The 14,685-nt window shown below is 38.4% G+C and overlaps 1 protein-coding gene across 6 annotated transcripts in view; it reads right to left on the minus strand.

Annotated features, from left to right (window-relative positions):
• The window catches only part of DIAPH2 (diaphanous related formin 2), a 343,566-nt gene that overhangs the window by 203,792 nt on the left and 125,089 nt on the right, over positions 1-14,685 (minus strand). For 4 of the 6 annotated variants that reach the window (XM_053374498.1, XM_053374497.1, XM_053374494.1 and 1 more), the window contains 3 exons: positions 14,339-14,443; positions 12,933-13,027; positions 6,895-6,996 (listed from right to left, as the gene is read on the minus strand). In XM_053374498.1, the coding sequence (XP_053230473.1) occupies positions 6,895-6,996; positions 12,933-13,027; positions 14,339-14,443 (302 nt within the window). The remainder of the gene's footprint in view (positions 1-6,894; positions 6,997-12,932; positions 13,028-14,338; positions 14,444-14,685) is intronic. The other 2 variants (XM_053374496.1, XM_053374493.1) reach the window with 1 other exon arrangement.

The raw sequence follows: 14,685 nt of genomic DNA on the forward strand, positions 1-14,685 counted from the left end.
ACACTTCATTATTAGCTTCGCTATTATTTTCTTTTTTTGCACCGGTAAGAAACAAAACAGAAATCTTAGGATTTCATTTGAAGAGATTTGCAATACTGTGGCCTAGCACTTATTAGAAGTGTTTCTCAAATTTTGCTTCCTTTTCTTAGTATGGATAGGCATAGTGTTAGCATTTTTTATTCACTGCTTTCTGGGAAAAGATTATTTGGTTTTGAAGAGCCCATTTAAGCAAGTTAGGTTTCTACTTTAATATTAAAATGCAGGCACCAGTAGGATGCATTTATTACAAGTGCTGGCATACTAACCAAGCTATATAAAGTGCTAAATAATAATGGTAATAATAATGGTAACTAATCATACAAGAAGGTGTTTGGAAATTTGATTATAGGAGCTGACAGGAAAGCAATATAATCAAATGAAGTATTATTATCATCTTTTTATTATTTTTATTTCATAAATTTTATACATCACTTGAATTTTAAAAAAATAAATCAAAGAGGTTTCACATAAAGATTAAAGTACAGGTAACTTGCAACTTACACGCATTTACCCGCATTTCAACTTTACGCGGCTAGTTGAAATCACATAAATTAAATGCATGGAAGGCAAAGAGCTTAAAAGCTCATTTTGTACAAGCTTTACTTGGCATTGACACAGCTTTGAAACTTTCACACTTGCTTACTGTGCTCTGGGATGCTCTCACAAGATCGTGCAGGCACTCAGTCATCCTTATAGATCTAGCTAGAGCCTCCCAGAGCACAGTAAGCAAGATGGAGAGCTTACAAACTCTCTGCCTTGCTTAGACGGAAGGGCTCAAGACCCATCTGACGTGCCACTTCTTGAAGATAAGATTGGTTATGCGGTGGTTTTTGAGTATATGCTTTTTGCATACGCGCCCCATTCCCAGAACGTTAATTCTGCTTAAGATGTGAGTTACCTGTATGTCACTAACCTATACAACTCATGGTGAATCGTTAGCAATAATATTGCTTCAAGATAACAGGTGAGTTTTTAATCTCAGAGGCTTACAATAGCACACTGTGGCAGCAAAGACTGGAAACTCCTCTTTCCTATCTGTCATTAAATTTCATCTCACTCATATTAGATGTGAAACTTCATTTGATTCTAAGATATAACTCCAAAAAACTGTAGTTCATTAGAATATATAATTCATCTTAATGCTTCATCTAAATGAAAATGTGATGCTCCAATTTTCATGCACAAATAAGAATATTAAGCTAATTAGTCTGTTATAATAAGTAACCTAATTACAAAGTGTGACTTTTCTAAATGAATTTTAAACATCTAATTCTGACCTTTATTAGGTTTGATGGGTATATTGATTATCCAATTAAAACCTTATATTAATAATTAACTTACCTAATTTGTATATGCAAATAGGTATACACATTCTGAAAAGAAAAACTTCAAATAGAAGGCAGCCTTTCAATCATCCTCTTCTTACTTAACCTGTTCTTAATAGCAGTATCCAGATTATTATAGCAAGAGGTCTTTTAGCCAAGCTATGATCTATAATTGCCACCTGAACAGGAGAAATCTCCATACACTGTCAAGTTAAACAGATTTTTTATTAGAACCTAATGCTTCAATGTCAGAAGTATGTGCACAGAATTGATTTCTCCCTCTTACAGAGAGGAAAAGAGAACACCCATGTACAGTTATACACTAGGTGTATATACACCTATTTTGATACAGCTTGGCAAAGAGTTCCTAAAACATGCTCAATACAATAGAAAACTGTGAATACTCAATGACAATGCAATGTTATAAATGAAGTGGCTTTTCAAACATATATTGTAAATCCTACAGACAGAAAAGCCATGACATTGAGCTCTATTGCAATTAATTAGCGTATAGCCAACCAGAAGGGTGTGTGTGAATAGTATGGCCTTCTCACCATACTTCTTTCTTGATTCCCCCTTTGAAGTAATTCTCCTTTTAAATAAGGCATTGGAGGTTAAATTCCCACATATGTATATAACATGTAGTTTGATAGTAACACTCTCTTCCCAAAACAAATATAGGAAAAAAGCAGCTATTCAAAATCGGGATAAGCCTTAAGAAGGACAATGAGATATTATGCTAAGATTAATTTATTGTTTGAAATAGGGAAGAGCTGTGGAAGGCTTAGCTACCATGAATACGTTTCAAAAATAAAGATATAAAACAAGTGAGCATCTATCTATAGTAGGTAGAAAAGGGTGGAAATAGCTTTTGATTGAAGCTTCACAGTTTCCTGAAAAGGAGCATTTGAATGAAATTTTACACAAAGCAAACAGATTATATTGTAATATAAAGGCAGAGAAGGAGTCAGAATGTATGCTGAAAATAAAAAGCACAGCCTTAGGCAAAACATTTAGTTCAAAATCACTTTATGAAGTCTATGTTCAGTGATCTACAGCCAGGTAAATCTTTATTCAATCCAGCAGAATTACTTCTGATATGTGCAAGGATAATGGATTTGGGTGTTTTCGGGTTGTTTCAAGTATGGATTTTCAAATACACACAATAACAATTCCCCCTTCTCCTAGGAACACCACCTCAACCTAATCTTAAAACTTAATTCACATGTTTAGGAACTGAAGGTGGCTTCACTCAGAAGTAACTAATGTTCACATGCTACGTAAATGGATTATTACTTGGTCAACTATAGTAATCAACCTAACATATAGTTTTAAACAACCAGGAATTTTATCCAATGCTTTTGCTTGTACTACAGGTCATAAAGAACAAAAGTGTCTGTGAAATCTACTTTGCACCAAAGTAACAGCAGAAGTGGACACCTCAGGAGTCAGTCTATCTATCTATCTATCTATCTATCTATCTATCTATCTATCTATCTATCTATTTGAACCCTGCCCACTCTGGGAGGCTTCCAACAAAGATTAAAAATACATTAAAATGTCACACATTAAAAACTTCCCTGAACAGGGCTGCCTTCAGATGTCTTCTAAATGTCAGTTAGTTGTTTATCTCTTTAACATCTGATGGGAGGGCGTTCCACAGGACGGGCGCTACTGTGGAGAAGGCCCTCTGTCTGGTTCCCTGTAGCTTTGCTTCTTGCAGTGAGGGAACCACCAGAAGGCCCTCGGCGCTGGACCTCAGCGTCCGGGCAGAACGATGGGGGGTGGAGATGCTCCTTTGGGTATACTGAGCCGAGGCCGTTTAGGGCTTTAAAGGTCAACACCAACACTTTGAATTGTGCTTGGAAACGTACTAAAATATGTAATTGAAGCTTAAATGACATCTATGCTAAAAAAACAAAAACTGACCCAATGCTTTTTAGGAAAAAATATTCACGTGACTGTGGGGAATACCCCCTAAAAAGCCTCTAAACATCCACTTTTTTCTGCTCTCCAGCTCTCCCTCCCATGCTCTTTCCACACAACTCCCTCTTCAACCATGGTTGAAGCGGGGCTGGCTAGAAGCTGTGCAGAAAAATGACTGCTGCTGCTACTGCTACTGCTGCTGCTGCACATCAGTTGCGAGGCTGGGAGGCTGAGCAGCCAAAACAAGCCCCACTGTATCTCCTGTCACTTTAGAGCTTCCTCCGCTTTCACTGAAGTCCTTTTTGGGTTCTGGGGTCTCCTTGCAAGCCACAATGACTCTCCAGTTCTCTCCCACCATTTCCTGTTTTGAATCTTTCTATCTATCTATCTATCTATCTATCTATCTATCTATCTACCTACTTACTTACCAGCACTGCATATATACACGGTCACACATGAGTCAATCACATGTATGTGGGAGGGGGTTGTATAGTATAACAAACTGTTAATACAAAGAAGTGGCCCAAGTTGAAGGATGTTGCTGTTACCTTGTCAGTTCTTGGCTGTTAATCACAGCTTCAAATGCACAGTATTTTAATCATAATGAATCCAGTTGTCCTCAATTTTAAAGAAATGTGATATATAAAGACAGTCAAATGTTGTTTTTTTAGAATTTCTCACATGTCACTATTGCCCTTTCTCCAAGGAACCTAGAGCAGCACTCACAGGGTTAGAATATTTTATCCTGAAAACAAACATGTCAGGGTGGTTTTGCTTTGAGAAAGTGACTGCCCAATGCCACCCTCTGATCATCAGGGATGAGCTGGAATTAAATTTGGCCTTCTCAGCATTTTAGCCACTCTACACATTGGTTCTTTTCAATGACTAGACACAAAATCCTTTGTACTAAGATTGACAGGGGAAGTTCTACTTGAGATTCCTTCACCTGATGAAAGTTAGGAGGATGCAAAATGTGAGAGTACTTTCTCTGAAGCAGTGCTTTATCTCTGGAACAAACTGTCTTCCAGGCTGAGTCTAGCACCACATTTCATTAGCAGAGGAAGATGCATTTATTTGTTCATGTCTTTGGAAGGGATAACATTATGCCAGTTAGTCTTTATTGCCTGCTTCTGTGATCATAGGTATTAGGTGTTGATAGCTTTAGAGATACCCCAGTTATACCCCAGTTAGTGTGGTTAGCTTTAGAGATACCCCAGTTATAACCCTCGTATACCCCAGTTAGTGTGGTTGCTGACCTTGAGCCAGACATCCTGGAGAGTGAAGTCAAATGAGCCTTAGAAAGCACTGCTAATAACAAGGCCAGTGGAAGTGATGGTATTCCAGCTGAACTATTTAAAATTTTAAAAGATGATGCTGTTAAGGTGCTACACTCAATATGCCAGCAAATTTGGAAAACTCAGCAGTGGCCAGAGGATTGGAGAAGATCAGTCTACATCCCAATCCCAAAGAAGGGCAGTGCCAAAGAATGCTCCAACTACCGCACAATTGCACTCATTTCACACGCTAGCAAGGTTATGCTTAAAATTCTACAAGGCAGGCTTAAGCAGTATGTGGACCGAGAACTTCCAGAAGTGCAAGCTGGATTTAGAAGAGGCAGAGGAACCAGAGACCAAATTGCAAACATGCGCTGGATTATGGAGAAAGCTAGAGAGTTCCAGAAAGACATCTACTTCTGCTTCATTGACTATGCAAAAGCCTTTGACTGTGTCGACCACAGCAAACTATGGCAAGTTCTTAAAGAAATGGGAGTGCCTGATCACCTCATCTGTCTCCTGAGAAATCTCTATGTGGGACAAGAAGCTACAGTTAGAACTGCATATGGAACAACTGATTGGTTCAAAATTGGGAAAGGAGTACGACAAGGCTGTATATTGTCTCCCTGCTTATTTAACTTATATGCAGAATTCATCATGCGAAAGGCTGGGCTGGATGAATCCCAAGCCGGAATTAAGATCGCCAGAAGAAATATCAACAACCTCAGATATGCAGATGACACAACCTTGATGGCAGAAAGTGAGGAGGAATTAAAGAACCTTTTAATGAGGGTGAAAGAGGAGAGCACAAAATATGGTCTGAAGCTCAACATAAAAAAAACGAAGATCATGGCCACTGGGCCCATCACCTCCTGGCAAATAGAAGGGGAAGAAATGGAGGCAGTGAGAGATTTTACTTTCTTGGGCTCCCTGATTACTGCAGATGGCGACAGCAGTCACGAAATTAAAAGACGCATGCTCCTTGGGAGAAAGGCGATGGCAAACCTAGACAGCATCTTAAAAAGCAGAGACATCACCTTGCCAACAAAGGTCCGTATAGTTAAAGCCATGGTTTTCCCAGTAGTGATGTATGGAAGTGAAAGCTGGACCATAAAGAAGGCTGATCGCCGAAGAATTGATGCTTTTGAACTATGGTGCTATAGGAGACTCTTGAGAGTCCCATGGACTGCAAGAAGATCAAACACATCCATTCTTAAGGAAATTAGCCCTGAGTGCTCACTGGAAGGACAGATCGTGAAGCTGAGGCTCCAATACTTTGGCCACCTCATGAGAAGAGAAGACTCCTTGGAAAAGACCCTGATGTTGGGAAAGATTGAGGGCACAAGAAGAAGGGGACGACAGAGGATGAGATGGTTGGACAGTGTTCTCGAAGCTACAAACATGAGTCTGACCAAACTGCGGGAGGCAGTGGAAGACAGAAGTGCCTGGCGTGCTCTGGTCCATGGGGTCATGAAGAGTCGGACACGACTAAACGACTAAACAACAACAGCTTTAGAGATTACTTTTTTGTGTCTGATATGTGGTATTATACTATGTCACAATTAATTCTGTTTTAGTTATTTATGCATACCGTCCTGGGGTTTTTAAGCGAAAGTTTATAAATCTCATAAACAAATGCCATGTGGGCATACTACTGTGCTACAAGACCTTGAATGTAGAACTTCAGAAGCGATTACACAAGGAGCAAATTATCTACTTTTATCAATGCATGACTTGCATAGAAGCCACTTAGTCAAAATGTAATATTATTTTAGATCCTACATTGTGGCCAGTAGGTAAAAAGGCGTAGGCCATTTGCCACTGCAAGGCACCTTTCAAATGAACCAGATAGCAATAAGATATTCTATTGTTTTAGATATTTGTGAGCACAATACTGCTTCAGAAAACAATTTTGAAAGCTGATGCGACTAGAAAGAGCACATGCATTGCTGCTGTTGGCTAGCATATTATTGCACATATATGTATGCTATTTAGATAGACTTTAACAAATGTTTTTAAAGGGGATAATTTTGGGGATGAATTTATTATTTTGAGCCATTTTGGGTAGAGTATAAGTTTACTCTGTCCATGTGGTAAGATGACTGGCAGGAATTCTTTTCTGCATGCTCTCATCATCAGTAGCAGGAAGGGTGGCAACCAGCCTAATGACAATTTTATGGTACGGCTGTATTATTAAGACAGTGTATAGCTATGCACTAATAAAAAAGCAGCTACTATTTTTAAAGAGATGTTCTCAGAAATCTTTGGTAAACTTGCCAAAATGCACAGTGGACATCAATTACAGGCTGAATTTTTGAAACAGAACTTACCACAACTCCAAATTGTTCTGGCTCACAGAGATCATCATACTCATTCTTTAACTCGGCTAAGGCACTGAGCTCTTTCGGTTCAGGGAGGTTCTTTACCAAATTCTAGTGACACAAACAGAAATAAGAATTATTTTTATATTTATTAATCATAGGTATAGATGATATAGATATAGATTTATTATGCTTCAACTAGCGATGTGAGATGAGAATATTCTTGAGCATATTTTCTGCTAGAAAATTCTCCACAAACTGTAAATTCTAATGTAAGAACCAGTTTTACAACCCACATTTAAAAAATCTAGTAAACAATCAGTCAAACTGTGATATTGCCAGTGTAAGTAATGAATAATGATTTTTTTTTTTTTGATCCAGTTACATTACTGGTCATTGTATCATTCCCCATTGGCAATTCTGAAATGTGACCTACAGAAAACATTTTATTTTATTTTTTAGTTTTAAAAATGCTATTCATTCAATTTGTATATGTAATAGCCTTTTTTCTATTTTGGTGTGACCTTATTCTTTGCAATTCTATACCCTTGGCCATACAGTGTGATTTATTTATTTTTTACAGAAAGTAGCTTTAATGATCCCATCCACACTGTCAATCAGTGTTTTTTTTAATATTCCTTCTACTTTAAAAGCTACGTTTCATACATAATTAGAATTGAAAGTTGATGGTAAATATATGGTTAGTGGCAGGCTAAGTGATTAACGTGAGTCATTCATGTTGAATTTTCAAGTTTGGTGCAAAAAATCAAAGAATGTGAATTCACTGCATTGCCCCATTGATTAAAAGTATCGTTCCATTTTTTGGTTGCCATCTGAACAAGTTTGCCCATGAATAAACATGTATATTAACTAATTATATCATTTTCAATGCAATAAAATGAATATTCTCCTATTTTAAATGAAAATTCTCTAATATTATCATTAATTGAGACTATTCTCCAAAAGATTGTTCTCAAGAATTTAACATCACTAGCTTCAACTTAATAAAGCAGAGCTTTCCAAACTTTTCATGTTGGTGACACACCTTTTAAACATGCATCATTTTGCAACACAGTAATTCAGTTTTACTAGCAAACCAGAGGTTAAACTAACCCCTTTCCAGCCCTGGGAGGCTTACGGGAAGCATTCGCACAACACACCTACACACTGCAGCCGACACACCGTTTGGAAAGTTCTGTAATAAAGATACATAGATGATCCTCAGGGTCACTCCAAACTATACAATTCTATGATTCTGTATAAAACCTTAACCTAGGTCCAGGGACTATTGTTTTAGGCAAATTTACTTTATGTAACAATAATAGAATCACAGAATTGTAGAACTGGAAGGGACCTGAGGATCATCTAGTCCACCCCCCTGCAATGCAGGAATATGCAGCTGTCCCATACAGGGATCGCCCCACATAATTGTTGTTGTTGCTGATAATTATGTTATCACCTAACCTTCACTGTAAGATTACAGCATTAAAAACAATTTTAAAAATCTATAATCAAAAAATAAAAATAAGGTGGGTCCTAAAAACATAGACTTCAAGTGTCAAAAGCCAGGGTAAAGAGGTAAGTCTTCAGCGTGTCTGAAAACTGTAAAATTAAGGTACCCTCCATGTTCCTGGAAGCACTCTCAATGAATAAAAACTTAAAATTGTTTTTCAGGAGAAAAAATGATTGGGAAAGTAACAGGCAACCCCAATGGTGTGACTCCACTGTTCACACCCCGTTCTCAAAGCAAACACTAACAACAACTGAATTGAAAAATTGAGTGTTGTTAATAGTGTGATCTATCCACCAAAAGGAAATATCTCCACCTTCTCCCTTTTTCTCAGCACCTCTCCCCTTTGGAGCTCTGTGTGTTTCCCCAATATGTTGGTTTCATTTCTCAGAAAAGAAAAGATGTAGAGGAATTCCCTGATCCGCCTCAACATGCCTTGTTAGTAGTGCAATTCAACTCAAGAATGTAAGAGTCTCCCATAAATCATTCCATTTTGTCTTGTTATTGGGGTACACACAAAGCCAATGCACATTCCTAATAAATGCAAATGAATCACAGGCCTTTCTCTCAGGACTATAAACTAAAAGCAAAAAACCACAGGAACACTTTTACGCTTTGCATGACAAGGACTGGTGGAATATGGTAGGGGAGGTATGCATTTACGTTTAGTTAAAACCAGATTAATATTCGTTTTTCAGTATTAATTGTAACTTTCCAACTGCACATACACAATGAACATGCCCTGAAGAGCATGTCTGGCTCTGTGCCCACACTATATTTACAAACATTTGTTGTTTCTCTGTCCTTGGTCACACATGGATTTGCCACATGGTAAAGGTAAAGGTACCCCTGCCCGTACGGGCCAGTCTTGACAGACTCTAGGGTTGTGCGCTCATCTCACTCTATAGGCCGGGAGCCAGTGCTGTCCGCAGACACTTCCGGGTCACGTGGCCAGCGTGACAAGCTGCATCTGGCGAGCCAGCGCAGCACACGGAAACACCGTTTACCTTCCCGCTAGTAAGCGGTCCCTATTTATCTACTTGCACCCAGGGGTGCTTTCGAACTGCTAGGTTGGCAGGCGCTGGGACCGAGCAACGGGAGCGCACCCCGCCGCGGGGATTCGAACTGCCGACCTGATGATCGGCAAGTCCTAGGCACTGAGGCTTTAACCCACAGCATGTTCAAATACACATGTGCTGTTTGTAGAGGCTATCAAAGTTTGTGGAGAAACTCAAAATACTTTTTTGAGTATTTTTATGATCATTTTAATGTGGCATTCACTGAATTTTCTTTCCACTGCAATCCTGTTGTGGCAAAGCATTCTTCTAAATAGTGGTGAAAATGTAGTTTGCCATCACCTGCTAAAGCATGGTGTATTTTCTTACTACCATTTATTGGAGCAAGGGACTCCTTCACCACAAAGTTGCAAGAGGCAGCAAAATCACTTTATCAGAGTCAACCACCATAACCTAACATTTCACCAAATGCTACCCAGATTCATTTTTTCTATTTCCATTTCAGTGTGAACAGCTATTGGATCTGTATGTATAAAGTTAAACTGTACTTAAGAACATCTGATTCTGACATTGATCAGAATTGAGTGAGTTTTGTTTACACCTTATGTTGCAAAATATTCCAAGGAAGTTTCCCTGTTTCCATATGTAAATGCTAGATGGAAATGTCATTAGACTGCAGGCTAGTTTATAAAACTATGCAGAAGGCAAACAAAAAATACCAACCTTGGATTAACAAGCAACCTTCATTACGATGAAGGTATGACAGTTGTCCCCAGTTCTAATTTTAATACATACCATACATGCACCCGTTAACACATTCACAGCATAACAGAACAGTACAATATTTTGCATAGAATCACATTTCAAGTGGCACCTTACTGATCCAGTTTTAGACAGGATAGTCAAAAGAAAGTGTTTGTGACAGCATTAAAACACTTTGTATTCAATCGTTCATGCCTCATAGCTCTAATTTTATGGCATGTCAGCACTGTGATGTTTAAAAACTGTCTGTTAAACAGAACTGAGACATTTAACTACTTTCCACATTTCTGCAATTATTCAACAGTATTCCACAAACTTTTATTTTCTTTAAATGTTAATTGCACACTTAAAGGTTAGTTAAGTGAAGATATTGAACCATGGTGCCTTTTCTTGCATACAAAAATGTAACCTTTCTTTCTTGTCTCAAAACATCTCATTAAGTCACTCAAGCCTTGGTCACACATGGATTTTTCATTATAAAACCCATCATAATGTACCCAGATTGGATACTTAACAAATTTAAGGATATATGACATACACAAGTTGTTATCAATATACTCCCAATTATTATACCTATGACTCTTAGTTAAATCTACTGGTACAGACAGCACAGGAGGCTGCCTTATGCCAAATCATATTTTGTGTGTGTGTGATCTGCACTCTCTCTCTGTGTGTAATGTACTGCATGTTGGGTTGTATGTTTATATGAATGCATAGATTTCTTGTCTCAAACAAGAAGCTTTCTTTCTTGCTTCAAAACATCTCATTAAGTCACACTCTCTCTCTCTGCGTAATGTATTGCATGTTGGGTTGTATGTTTATATGAATGGATAGATGGATGTGTTAGGGTGGTTTTGGCCCTGGCCTTTTTGACATGTCTAGCATGCAATCGCTAACCAACCTTAAATAATGGTTTGCTGCTCACTTATTCACCCCCCCGGTTCAGATATAATATGAAACCAAGGCTTCATTCTTTATCCTGCTCATGCCAGGGAAGGAGTAAGATGAAAGCTATCAGACCACATGCTACCCTTTTGCAAAATAAATAAATAAATGATAAGCCAATAACTCTGGATTTGTGTTAAATGAAAACAGACCTAATCTTATATAACTGATTTAGTTACAAAGCTTGTATTTCAAGCTTCATCAAAAAAATAAGCAACTTCTGCTGAATAGTTAAGCCAAATTGGTTATTTTTGGTTCTAATTTTTAGCAATAACAATGTATTGTTAGTGGATTTTGCAGTCAGCTGCCTTTCACTTTATTGTCTGGAACTTTATATGTGAAGGCCTGTTGACCATTCATTCATTTATTTTAAGGAGACTAGGAATCCCAACATGACAATTTGGAAATAGTTCTTATTGTGTAGCATGTTGCCTCCCACTAAGATTTCTGAACCTCCATAAATTTATTTCTAAAACACAAGGAAAGTTGTCTGGCAGTCCAGTATTTAAATATGAAAGATTCTCTTTCCTGCACTCTCCTCTGAAAAAAGGCATCAAGGAGAAGAGGGGGAGAGCCCCCATCATGTTTTCTAGCCCCTCTACTTCCTCCGCCAAATTGCTGGGGGGGGGGAGTTTCATGCTTGTATCCTTTGCCTTGGGAAAAAGTGACATTTGCAAGCCACAGGAGCCAATCATTTTGAGGCTTGTGCTTGCATAATCATCCTGAAATTATCTTTAAATGAGCAGGCACATCTACTGGCTGCACGCAAGGGGAGGCTTCTGCATTTTACTCTCATCATAAGCGTCAGAAACTGGGAGCAGGTATAGAACGAAATGTAAGATTAACAGAAGGTTTACAAATTTTAAAAGGGTAATTAACTGCCCCAATTGCCCCATATGATGAGGTCTCAAACAAAGAGGAGATATTTTTAACTTGAAACATGAGTGCCCACTACAATAAAATTAGCAATCTAATCTGTAAATTTGTTCCTAAAAGGATCATTGGGTGATTTGTATAGAACTTGAGCAGAACTTAGTTGGACACAACCCATTTAAAACAGTCCTAGGCTTTCCAGAAAGAGTGAAGAAAGCATTTGGAGTGGAGAACCTGGGGGCCTTCAGATATTACTGGACTCCGACTCCCACCATGCCAAATTATTGCCCATGCTGGCTGGGCCAAATGGGAGTTGGAATCCAACAACATCTGGAGGGTTATAGATTACCCGCCTCTGATGTAGTTCAAATGAACACTGTGAATTAATATTTCAAAATTTACAGATGGCAGCACAGTGGTTCAAGTGGAGCACACATCTAGGTCAATCATAGTGTTAATTTAAGACATTTAGAGTTTACAAGCAGCTCCGTTCTGAATCAGTTTCCCTATAGCAGGTATGTCAGGGGTGCCAATGTGGTGTCTCCCAGATATTTATTATTCATATAGATACCATGGCAGAAATACTAATTGGATTCTAACTCTCACTAGTCTTAGCTAACATCACTAATGGCCAGGAATGATGGGAATAGTAGTTCTACAGCTTCTGAAAGGCACTACATTGGCAACCCCTGGTGTATGTGATGTCATTAACCCCATACCACACTATGGTGAATATTTATTACTAATTATTATTTTATTTATTATATTTGTATGCCACCCTTTATCCAAAGATCTGAGAGTGGTTCACAACATAAAAATACAGAATAATACCACAAAGTACATAATAAAAATAAGAACATGTTACCAAGATATGGATAATTGAATAGGTTATCATTCTGATGATTGAAACTGTGATTCTAAGAGATGCTATGTTAACTTACCTGAATCAGTGCTTCACTCAGTTTTAATTCATCCACTTCTAGAATAATATATTTTATTTCTTCATAAGGCATACGGAAAGATCCCAGGAAAATTGCTGAAATGAAACACCACTATTTCAGAGTCTACTGTCAAATGGAAATGACTTTTACTTTGTATTGTTACGTTAAAATTGTCATTGGAAAAGCATCAATTAAACAACAACAAAAATCATTCCAATAAAAAAAATTACCTTAAGTATGATTGGTATTTAGGCATGTCTCCCACATAAGGTGGGCATAGGATTACAGCATAGGCTTTTGTTTGAGGAAGGGGCAGTAGGGTTTATGGTGAGACACTAAGTATTAATCCACTGTGCACACCAACATGGGAATAAACTCATCTACACACAAGTGAGACTTCTGCATTTAAGTAAACTCTAAATGTTCATGTCAGGCCAGATTAAGTCTTGGAGTGGGGGTGAGGCCTGGTGGAGAAAAACATGACCTTATAGTAACAGGTAAAAGACGGACGGTTAAGTCCAGTCAAAGATGACTATGGGGTGCGGTGCACATCTCACTTTTCAGACTGCGCATTTGTCCACAGACAGCTTTCCGGGTCATGTGGCCAGCATGAATAAACTGCTACTGATACACGGGGGACTGTGATGAGTGCCAGAGTACACAGAAACGCCATTTAACTTCCTGTCACCTATTTATCTACTTGCATTGGTATGCTTTCGAACTGCTAGGTTAGCAGAAGCTAGGAGCGGAGCAACGGGGGCTCACCCTGTCACATTGATCTGAACTGCTGACCTTCCAATCAGCAAGCCCAAGAGGCTCAGTGGTTTAGACCACAGTGCTACCCGTGTTATAGTACAAAGATGCATCACTCTGATTAAATAAACTAAATACGGGTCCTGATGAAAGAGGAACCAGCTCTATGACAGCTCTAGGATTGCAAATGACTTCCACGCCTCTTAAATAATACCTTTGTTGTTACATCAGTGTCCTAAGACACTGTTTATGGTCAACAGCACAGGAACATTCTTGGCTCTGGTAAGTGTGGAGAGGCATAAGTATACAGGAGTGTTCTTTCTCCTAGGCATTCAAGTTTGACCTAACTATGAAACAGGTCACTCCATCATTACCTTATTGAATCAGAGTACTCTTGAACATAATTTCATCTACTGCTGATGTCCAGAGTCACAGTCTCCCAGATAACATTAGCTAATACCTCAAATTTCATGCAGTCCAAGGAGCCACAGCTAATGAAGACAGCAATGCTTGTCAGGCAACAGTTTCTACATTAAGACATTTCTTTCTAACTATCAAATGAATGACAACAGAAAGGTCTCACAAAGTTTTTTAAAACCCTTAAGGTTTAGGCTCAGACAAGGACTGTGCAAGATGAAAAACCTATTACATACACAAATTCTGTGCAGTCTTCCCATCCAATATCCGTAGCTCTTTAACTCTTTTCTTAGGCAGAGACACCTTCTTTTCTTCTGCATTCTCGACAGGCTTTTTAACTGCTAAACAAAGGGGACATTTATCAGTATGTGCAGACCTAACAGAAGCAAAGCTTCTACACCCAAACTGTTTAAACTTTCACAATATTTCCATGGCTGTGCTTTTTATGTTAAACTTAAGAATTTCCATTAATAAACAGAGATCAACCCATCATGTGCATGGTGAAAACCTGCATGAAACATGAACAGTGACATTTCAACTTTGTTGTGGAATAAAAAAAAATGCCATTCCTAAAATTGATTAA

Source organism: Podarcis raffonei, chromosome Z (genome assembly GCF_027172205.1).
Source record: "Podarcis raffonei isolate rPodRaf1 chromosome Z, rPodRaf1.pri, whole genome shotgun sequence".
In the NCBI taxonomy this organism is placed as follows: Eukaryota; Metazoa; Chordata; class Lepidosauria; order Squamata; family Lacertidae; genus Podarcis; species Podarcis raffonei.